The sequence below is a fragment of the Cyprinodon variegatus genome, unplaced genomic scaffold (assembly GCF_000732505.1).
Source record: "Cyprinodon variegatus isolate N-32 unplaced genomic scaffold, C_variegatus-1.0 Scaffold114, whole genome shotgun sequence".
NCBI classification, from domain to species: Eukaryota; Metazoa; Chordata; class Actinopteri; order Cyprinodontiformes; family Cyprinodontidae; genus Cyprinodon; species Cyprinodon variegatus.
This window is the reverse complement of record NW_015150567.1, coordinates 386,447-397,674: the sequence shown is the minus strand read 5'-3', so window position 1 is coordinate 397,674 and position 11,228 is coordinate 386,447. Positions and strand designations below refer to the sequence as shown.

The 11,228-nt window shown below is 39.6% G+C and overlaps 1 protein-coding gene across 1 annotated transcript in view; it reads right to left on the bottom strand.

The window, feature by feature from the left end:
- itfg1 (integrin alpha FG-GAP repeat containing 1) overlaps nucleotides 1-11,228 on the bottom strand; it is a 278,742-nt gene that overhangs the window by 28,285 nt on the left and 239,229 nt on the right. Inside the window, exon 15 of the mRNA XM_015375167.1 lies at nucleotides 4,401-4,525. Within this exon, the coding sequence (XP_015230653.1) occupies nucleotides 4,401-4,525 (125 nt within the window). The remainder of the gene's footprint in view (nucleotides 1-4,400; nucleotides 4,526-11,228) is intronic.

Genomic DNA, 11,228 nt, shown 5'->3' with positions numbered 1-11,228 from the left:
AAGATCGTTTACAGACCCCCGAAACGGCGGCTTCGTATGGATGAGAGGCTGGTTTGGTGAAAAATTTGTGTGTTTAGGCCAGGGTTCGACTTCGTGTGGACGGGGCCTAAGAGCAGATCAAGCACAGGGACTCAGAAAGGAAGACGCTGCACACTTGACTCTGGGATGATTCTCATACAGGTGTATAGGAGGAGACATTCTGGCAGGGAATAACTGAGAGGCCGGTATATTTAGGCAGAGTTTATCAAATTAAAATTCCACATCATTAACAACCAGTATAAACCAGAGTTTAGACTTTTCATCTACTTTTATATTAAACCCTTGTTGCATCCAGACCATTGTAGTTAATGAATTCAGTGATAACCATAGGCAACACCAGCAATCTCATCTGATATCCCACCAACATAATAAGGCTTGGAGCTCGAACATCTTTAACATGCTGCTGCTGCTTTCTAATCATGATTCCCCATTCCTCATTAACAGAGAGGACCCACATCATGCAGCTCTGATAAATAAGTGTGCAGAAACGGTATTGCTTTTCAAATAAAAAGCACATTTCTGCCTGAGCCATTGTTGGATTGCTCTTGGAAAGCAACAACCAATCCCTGTGGCAGACGGGGGATGGAGCCGAGTCAGACTCTACTGCTGCTTCCTGGGAGCAGATCTGATCAGGCTGTTTGGAAGAGGAAACTGCTCCCAAGTCTTCAGAGAGAAACACAGACGCTCTGGTTCAAAGCCAGCGAAACTAGCACACTACGAGAGAACCGACGGAGACGGATTCAGATGTGGCGGGTGAGAGTGACAAGTAGGGAACTGATTAGTGAAGTAAACCACTTCGAGCAAAGGGAATCCCCTGGGTGGAAGATAAGTGAGCAGAAGGAGAGGCACTCACTGAGAAAGAGGAAAGTAAACGATAGGAGCCATTGGACAGAAGATGGAAGATATTCAAACGCATTTCACAGACCCTGTCCTTCAGTCAAACAGCTACTGCTGTTACAGGTGAGAAAGTGTGAAAAACGCAGCAGGGGAGATGGTAAGATAACAGGACGGAAAGACAAGATTGGATCAAAAATAGATCAGGAATCAGAGTGACAGATCAAGGACAAAAAGATCTATAGTTGCTAAAATGGTGGTAATAAGAAACGCTGGGTAGGATTTTCAAAAACTGTCCTCTTTACGGTGGAGGCCAGCTACTCCTCATTAAATATCATGCAGTCCCTCCACTCTCCAGACCCTCTGTCGAGGAAAAAAAAAAGTCCACTTTGCATAATAGGCTGCATCTTTAGGCATTCATTAAAGTCACTTTGTTGAAGCAATGGGTAAGGAGGAGGGAACACAAGATTATATAAACATGTATAGAAAAGAAAAGCAGAAATAAAAAGGAAGATGAAGCAGACTGGTTGGGCTGAGAGCTTTTGATTCGCTATAGCTTTAGAGTTTGTTGGACTGAATCATTTGCAATTTAAATAAGCTGCTTGACGAAGACCTTGGGACCGCATGGGAGAGGGGAAAAAGCAGCTCTGTTGTTGCTAATATTCAGAGTGACAAGCGCACGGGGAGAGGAAACAGAGATGGAGATGGATACGCAGATGGGGAGAGAGCCGAGCTGAAGAGCGATGACATTTCTGGAAGTATGTGGGCGACGAATAAATTACATCAACAAAACCGTTCCATATTTACCATATTAGTTTAATATTAGCATGTCGCATGACGGGGAGCACATCTGGGCCGCTTCCAGGGTTACTCATGCATCGTTGGCTTCAAGAAATGTTGAACAAAGGTTTGGTTTAAGGACACATCCATGTGGATCTGTTGTTATTTCTGAGCAGAAACTGATTCCTAGGATCAAAGTAATCTGAAATTTTTAAACAAGAGCTAAAATGTTCCACCAGGTTAAAAGATCATTTAATGAGAGACCAAAGAGTCAGAGTCTTTCTATGGTTGGATGGAGCCATATAATAATGAAGCTCTGTCCCTTCACCACATGTTTCTGCTTTTAGAGAAGGTTCTTCTCGCTTAAAAGGAAAACCAGCAAAACTGGCCGATCAAAAAAAACCTCCAAAACAATGAGAACGACAGCAATGGTTTGCATCTGACTTGAAATGTACCAATAACAAATCTAAAATCTGAATCTAAATAAAAATATCTGCTAACAAATGATTGCTTCCCATTGAAAAAAACTTTATAGTTTATTTTTTACAGTAAAGGAACTGTTATTGATAAAAAAAACAATTAGTTGTCCCTTTAAGTTTATATATTAAGATCATAATGAAAATAAATATAACTGAAGATTTGATTGTTACCATGACAAATGCTTCTAAAATAATATAAATTTCTGTTTTAAATACATGCAATTCAATCATTTTAATATCACTTCCTGAAAATACTAGAAATATATAATATATAATAGAGAAACTGTGGTTTTCCTTCAATGATAAGGAGTCTCACAACGACTCATTTATAGCTGTGAATAATATTTATCCCATAAAAAGTTTCTATTTATATTTTAACCTTTAACCTTTTTTCTTCTTTTTAAGTACACATTGACATCTTTAAAGTAAAACCTCCTAACACTTGGAATGAGGATGTAGGCAGAAAAAGTGCTTCTTCAAAAGATATGGCCGAACACTGTTTATGTTTATGACAAGTGAAAATCCTTCACTGCTGCTCATTAAGGAGAGGAAGCAAAGGTAAATATGAATGCGAAAATATGAGTATGTGGGTTTTAAATGAGTCATACGTTTTATAAAGGAAACCAAAGACTGGAATAAAAAAGTGGAAAAAAACAGACTGATTGGTGCTGGGATTTAAATCCTGTTCAGCTGACACACACAAACACGTAATTAGTGCTTAAAAGATGTGGGAACGGCAGCTTTCTCACATTATCTAATGAGCTGCTCTCATTAGCAGACATTTTGTTTGAACATATTTTGTGACAGCTGATACTAGGTATCATATTTTCCTGCATAAACAGCAATAAAAAAATAAATAAATCCAAACCAAGTGTTAAATGACAGCAGAGGATTAACACCCAGCTACATGGAGTTGTTTCTGCTCAATGTTATCAGCTCGATAGAACATAGAAATATATTTTCCAGACTATAAGCCGCTAGTTTTTCGCTTTAGACCATGCGACTTATAAGAAAGTTTGGCTTTTCTGTGGATTTTTCCTCACCTCCAGAGGGTGAAGTCAAAGTTTAAAATGATAGAACAAGGGGCTAATTTTCATTTAGCACCAGAACATGCTAGCAGCAGACACGACGGAGAGCAAATCTCCCAAATTCACACATTTTGCCATTTATTTGACTCATTAAAGCTGCTGAACCAATGAAGAGGCTGGGCTCAACTGCTATAGAGCTAAAAATAAAGAGCTGACGAAGCCTGATCTTTCGTTAAAAGCTCTTAGTGCTGTAAGCTAACAAGCTAACTGGAGCTAACTAGAGCTAGCATTCTTCATCCCTATTCCAGGGGCTATATGTAGAGCTCCCCCTACAGGTTTGGTGGTAGACAGTTCAGTAGATATCAGTAGCTTATAGCCTGATGGGGCTTATACATCTAAGTTTACACTTTTTTCAAAATAAATTTTGTGGGTGCGGGTTATAGTGAGGTGCGCTCTATAGTCCGGAAAATACGGTAGCATCCAGGGCAGCTTCCAGCAAGTAATAATAACACTGAATCTGGTTATACAGGTATTATACAGGAATGAGTAACTCTAATTTAATGCTTTTAAATGCTCTTAGAAATAATTTTAATGCCTTCTACAAGTACCCATGACTGTCATATATATATATATATATATATATATATTCCGAACATACGGCTTTACGATCAACCAGAAGCAGTTCCGTGCAAATATATTGCCATATAATATATGTGATTTTTTTTTAAATAAAGCATTTTAAATGCCACGATAATCACATTTAATGAATTTGAATGCCAATTAAGGTCTTAATTAAACAAAAATTCTTAAAATGATTTTTGACCCGCGGAAACTCTGTTATAAAACTACTGCATATGACTTTTAAATGTTAAATGTTTCATTATTTATTCTATCAGTTGATATTTTTCTGGACGGATTTTTTGGCTCTTAATATCACAATCCTGAGGCTTTCTTTTCTCTTGCAGACTAAACTTAATACATAGACATTAAGTGCCTGAGACATGCATGGCACGCAGTGCTCAGAGGGACAGAAACTGTTCAGAGATAACTCAATTTGGTGTTTAAATTTAAGCGTTGTATTCCAGTGAAACTTGCACCTGGGGGTTTAAATCTGATGTTTCTTTGAGCTTTAAAGATCTTTATTTTTTTCTTTCTTGCAGCCTGTATTCATTTCCATCCTGTGCATCCCTTGGTAAAACAGCTCATGTGTTCGAAAATGTTTCTGAATATGCATCCTCACCGTTTCTCCAGGCTGCCTGGGAATGCCAACAAAGAGGTGATCCAGGAAGTTGGCGCTTCGTCCAAGGCCCAGCACAGTGTAGGGCAGCTGCAGGGAGAAATGTGCTGATTGGCTTAACTGGCCCGCTGCAGGAAAAAAGAAAAAGAAAAGAAGAGATTTTTAATGGAAACTGAAAAGAAAAAGAAATAAACTGATGAAAGGAAGTTGTGTGATATGTTTAAATAGACATATAAGCAAAGTAACTGTTCACAGAAAGAGAACTGTTTATGCTAAATAACTCAGTCAGTTTCCCCCCTTAGAGAGAGGTAGCGCTGCAAAGTGATTTTGGTTCCAAGATCCGTTCCTTTACCCTTTTCCTTCTGAATGAGAATACTTTCTGGAAACTTCAAAGGACTCACTGTAGTGTTAATTTTAGCAGCCATTTTTAAATTTAGTTTTAGTTGTAGTCCAGTTTCAGCATCGTTTGTTAGTTTTTATCACATTTAGTCGACATCATCGCATTTTTATTTAGTCTAGTTTTAGTCGACTATATGTCAGAGCATTTTAGTCTTTATTTTAGTCCAAGGAAACATAATTTTATTCGTTTAGTTTTAGTCAACAAAAACTGTCAACATTTTAGTCTAGTTTTAGTCAGGACATAATTTTAACCTTTTACTTTTTTGTCAGCAGATAATATTTAACATTTCCTAAAATTATTTCACATTTCAACATTTTCTCTCATGTTTTTGATAAAACACACAACCCCGGAACACATGCAGACATGGCAGATGTTCTGACAATATTTGCATATTTATATTGAGTTACAGAAAGACAAAAAGTGAGTAAAAACACTATATAATTGTGTTTTTACTCACTTTACTAAACAATATATAGAGCTACTTTTTTCTGTCCATTAATGTTTATTTATTTATTTTTTATTTTATTTTTTTATTTATATATTTTAATTATTGTGATCAATTTGCTCCGTCAATCCCGGCGCATGCGCGCTTCATTTGCAGTCTGGACGCTGAGGGTAAACATCCTGCGGCTCTGACTGCAGCGCTGAGAGGGACTCCTGTGGGAGCGGGAGAACGGGGTTGGGATGGGGGAGGCGCCCCACGGCAGCAGCTGCCGCTGGAGGACAAGAGTAGGAACGATACATGCTTTCACTTAAGAGTCTCCAAAAGCCGCCAGTGACACCATAAAAAGTCGCCAGATTTGTCGCTAGTCGCTTTTTTGAAAAATAGTTGCTGGAGGGGTCTGAAAAGTAAATATAAATATAGCGACAAAGTCGCTGAGTTGGCAAGACTGAGGCTACTCTGTGTCCGCCGCCCCCTCCAGGTTTGAAAGTGGGTGAGCTAATGAGGAGGAGACAGGATTTGAAAAAAACATAAAATAATATAAAATTTTCGTCTCGTCTTTGTTCGTGAACTAAAATATACATAGATTTTACCCAGTCTTTATTTACCGAACTGCATTTTCGTCTCGTCTTTATTAGTCCACGAAAATTATTTCTGATTTACTCCCAGATATTGTTTATTAGTGGGGATTTTCGTCTCGTCTAGTTTTCGTTCGGTGAAAAATGTGCATTGACGAAAATATTTTTGTTTAGTTTTCGTTTATGAAATTAACACTATCTCACTGTCAGTGTTACGCAGATCCAAGCAGAGTTTGGATCAGCGGAGATGCCCACACATACATATAAGCACCCAGTCCTGTACAAAGTTCAGGATTTTTCTGTTCTGTCTGATGATCATGAATTAAATAAAGTCACCTACGTTGGCTTGGTGATAAAACAACCTGATGTCTCATCCTTCTTGATAACGCTAACATTCTCCTTTAGTTTTAATACAGTTTATTTTAAAATCTGTGTGTTGCTGCTGGATGGATTTTTCTTACAGGTGCTTCAGATGTTTGTTGCAAGATGATGAGTCATGCAGTCTCATTAGAACTGCATAACTTTCCCCCAAAAAGGCTTTAGAGTTTTATTTGCTTTTATTTGCTCTGGTGGTAACTGAGAGAAAAGAAGGTATCCGACATAATCATAGTGTTCTCCCTTGCAAACACCACCATGAAAAAAACTTCAATTTCATATATGGTTGTTTGGAACCTACAAAGTCAATGATTCGATGCAACCAGCTGGGTTTCCTTAGAACACTTTGAACCAATGTGGTTGTATGATCTGACTGAATTCTCTTATAAATTACTTGAGAGGACCTATGTTGGGAAATGTTGCTATATAAATAAATGGAACTGAACAAAAATTGAATTTAGGGATATCTACTGCTGCAAATGAGGGGCATGAAAGAGACATTAAAGCTCTATAAAAAAACAAAACTTAGAAAGTGAATTCTAAGTCAGAAAGTAAATTCTAAAGGTAATACCGACTGCTGTTTCCAGGGCAAGAGGTGTGGTTTTACATAGTATTCCTGACTATGGCGTTGGCAAGAGGAGTGAAGAGGTCATCATAATATAACAAACAGGGACTGGTTGTTATGTAAGTTGAAAGAATGCAGCCAGTTTCAGCTCAAAATGGTCAGCCAGGATTTCATAGGACGAGTCGCTGAACTTGTTTTGCTGTGGAAAGCTGATCAACGGCATCAGGGTTAATGTCCATTGGTCAACTTGATTCCCCAGAGACAGAACAAGTTTGGAGAGTACCACCATCTACTCTATGACGTGGATGATGGTCCGATTCAGGGGATCTCTCTTTTATCTAGCTGGGCAGGGAGCAGTGGGAGGAAGCAGCGGCTGGCCAGGGTCTCTGCTGTAAGCTTACATGACAAATGATGAATGACATTTTAAAAGCCACCTAAAAACCTCTTTCAAGCATTCCTTATTTAATCCTTTTTCCAACATAATTTTATCTATAGTCCATTTTGATAAATAAAAAAAGACAATCTCAGATGAACTGACAAGCAGATGATGCAGTGATGAGTTAAATAGGCTTTTGGGGCCTATAGGTCCTATGGGGCCTTGGAAGGCCTATAGGGTTTCAAGAGGAGAGTCTGGCTGAATGTCAAACCTTGGCATTAGGAGGAGTTGTGTAGGTTATGTCCAGGCTATTTAATAGTGGACCAGCTCTACACTCTCTACAGGGTGCTGAAGGGTCATGGGAGTTTGCCCAACCGGTCCGTATGTGTTTTGTCAACCTGAAGTAGGTATTTCACTGTGCCAGGAGTATGGAGTCAGGGGCCCTTTACTAGGGGCCATCCAGTCTCTGTACAAACAGAGCAGGAGTTTAGCCCGAATAGCCGCTATTAGGTTGGACCAGTTTCGGGTGCAGTTAGGACTCTGGCAGGGCTGCCCTCTTTAACCAGTCCTGTTCATTACTTTATGGACAGGATTTCCGGAAGTTTTTTTATTTGAATGCTGTATTCAGTTGTACATACAGCACTTTGATGACCTTTGTTATTATAAAAGTGCTTAACCAATAAAGGGGTAAAGTGGTATGGTATGACTGGTGTGCCTCTGCTATAATGAGAACTGCTATAATGAACTGGCACCAGTCTGTTGTGGTAAATAGAGAGCTGAGGCAGACGCTGAAGCTCTCAATTTACTGGTCAGTCTACGTTCCTACACTCCCCTAACTCACCCTAGTCATGAAATTTGGATCATGACAGACAGAAATTGGTACTGGATACAAAGAGATGAAATTAGCTTTCTCTGCAGGATGGCTGGGCTCTCCCTAAGAGATAGGGTGAGGAGCTCAGTCATCTAGGAGAGGCTGGGAGTAGAGCCACTTATCTACAAGGAGAGGACTCAGCTTTTTTGGTAGCTTTAGGCAAGTCTCATCCGGAGGAGAACTATAGCGGGTAAGCCAAGAAGTGCTTGATGGACTATGTTAAGCTGGAGGAGGTGTCTGGGGAAAGGAAAGTCTGGGTGTCTCTGCTGAGACTGCTGCCCCGGTGACCCGGTCCCAGATAAAACAGAAGACAACAAGGAAAAGTACTTTCTCCTGTCTAATATATTTAACCCATTTAGTTTAATTGCATGGTTAATCCCTCAGAAACTTGACAGTGTTTGTAAAACTGTGAACATTTTATAGCAAGACAACAGTGCGAAGTTAAGAAGTTCCCACCTAAAACTACCGAGTTTTCGTTAAAGGGTTAAAGTCTCAATGAAAACATCCAAACTCTAACAAACTCAGAAGAGGGTAGCCCCATTTAAACTACCCTCTGGAAACTGATCCGTGCTGAGCTTGATTCCTTACGAATACTTATACACCACGCTAGCACGGTTCCTCGCGTCCTAGTGACGATCTACAGTACTACTGCTCTCTAGAGGTAAACAAGCAAATCAACATGGCGCCGTCCATAACATTAAGGAAGTTTGCTAAGAGTCAGGCGAAGAAGGCAGCTTTTGGTGAATTTACTTGACAGAGTCGGTTTTTGGGAAGTGGATACAACAAATGATAATCTAATCAGGGCTTACAGATGCAGGAAACAACCTCAGACATTGAGGTCCATCACACTACTAAGCAGAATCATCACTGGAAACTGTAGGGCAAGGTAGGGAAGCTAGTATTTTTATGAATGTTTGAAATTTCATGATTACGGCGGTGGACTTTAAGGAGATGACGCGGTCCGCTCAGGCGCTCTTTGTCATCTAAAAACCGAGCCAGAACTGAACCGCCCCGAACCCTACTAGTACCATTTTAGCACGGTTAGATTGTAACTGGCACCATCCGGTTTATTTGTGAGTGCCATTTACACTCAACAGTTATCTCTGCTACCGTGCTCGGACCGATCTCGGCATGAATTCGAGAGAGTAAATGGGGCTAATGACTAATCATCAAAAGTCAATGATTTATGAGTCAATGTTCAGTTTTAGCGAAATGGTTCTACTTATCTAGCCTTTCTGGTTTGCCTATGCACCTGGAAATGCTTTTCACCGACATATAAATCCCTGAAAACCAAACCTGACATTTTGATCTGTTGTTTTACCACCATGTTTTGATGTTAAAGGCAAATGTTAAGTGCACTAAACATTATTTAACTCTAATCTGTGCTCCATTAGATAAACAGCCACTGTATGTCTAACTGAACCATGAAGAAAAAAGTTTTACTACACAGATTTACTACATAAAAGGGACCATTTCAGTTTGTCATGATGCAGTGTAAATGTAATGACAAGCAAGATAACCGAATAAAAAAGCTACTGAGGAAGAGGACCTATAGCCAGAGAGCCTGTGTTCTGAAGTAAAGAGGCATCATAAAAGATAGAAATCAACCAGAGGCACCTGAGGCCTGCACACCACTTTCTGTCTGCGCACCCTTCTTCCCACCTCCTATTCTCGCCGTCACCACCAAAGCCTTCTGTATTTAGTTTCCTTCTGTTAGCTTGTCCTTATCTCTCCGCTTTCTGCTGCTACATCACTCCGATTTGGCCTTTTGCTTTTCCCTCTTTTCATCCCTCGTCGTCTCCTCTCCCACTCCACTTCAGCTGATGTATCTCGCCCACGCCACCCAACTCTGCCAAGTGCAGCCGACATAAATCAACCTCTATGTGGTAAACAAAGAGAGGGAAGGTTGGGAGAGGAGAGGGAGGAGGCCTCGAGGCAGCCACTGATCAGAACTAATGTGGAAAGACTGCGTATTGCAAACCAGGGGGAGCACATCAGATATTTTTTTAATCTATGCTTAGCCTTGGTTTGGGGAGAAAAAAGGAAGGTTGCTTTCATTTCGGACCATCAGAATGCACTCCAAGTCAGTCCACCGCAGTATTTGAAGGTCTTAGCTTTTCCTACCTGAAGCTTTTCCTCGGATACTCTGGTAACAGTGCACTTGAAAAAATTGAAATCCAGATAAGTAATTTTTTCTCAAATTAAGTGCATTTGTTCTTGAATTTAGGAGGTAAGTCGGACACCTTGTCAATGGAACAAGACAATTTACATTTAAACAAAGAAGAAAAAAACCTAACCCTTATTTCAAGTGCATATTGTCTAATTATCTTATTTTGAGAGTAAAAAGACTCACTCCATTGGCAAATCATCTTATCTACCTACTCAAATTAAGGGTAAATATACTCAATTAAAGACGTTTTTACTTATTTCTAGATCGTTTTTGCAGTGTGTAAGTGGAGATACAGCGAACCAGTGGATGTTCAGCAACACATTACTTATGCATCAATAAAACCCATATAGAATACATTTGTTATGCACTGTGTTTATATCAAAGTCTGTATTTGATTATGAAATACAGCTTAGTAATGTTTATGAATTGAAGCTTAGTAAAACACTAAACTTAGTTTATCAAAAAATAGAATATGCCACATTCCAAGGTAAAGACAAATAAAAGAAATGTGAACGCAACGTCTGTGAGGTGGTTCTTGAAGCTTTAACTCTTTGCACAGAAACAACACAAAATGGGAAGACAGAGGTGTCCCCTGGATAACCCAGCCAGGGATTCTGAGTGGCTGACTTGCATGTATATGCTTTGCAGGTTGAGGGAGGGATGTAGTGATGCTGTATCATATGTGCAATCGTCCAGGAATGGATTATCACATAAACAAGCTCAACAGTGATTTCTGACAGCAAGAGTAAAAATAACTGCCATATATGAAGCAATTGCTTAACCAACTAAAGGTTTGCTGCACTAAATGTATCTGTCATAGCCTTTCTGAAAGGGGTGTGTAGTGAGTGTTGGAGTTATGATGATTTCTGTTGTTTTTATCATTTTATTCATTTACACTCACCGGCCACTTTATTAGGTACACCTGTCCAACTGCTCGTTAACACTTAATTTCTAAGCAGCCAATCACATGGTGGCAACTCAGTGCATTTAGGCATGTAGACATGGTCAAGACAATCTCCTGCAGTTCAAACCGAGCATCAGTATGGGTAAGAAA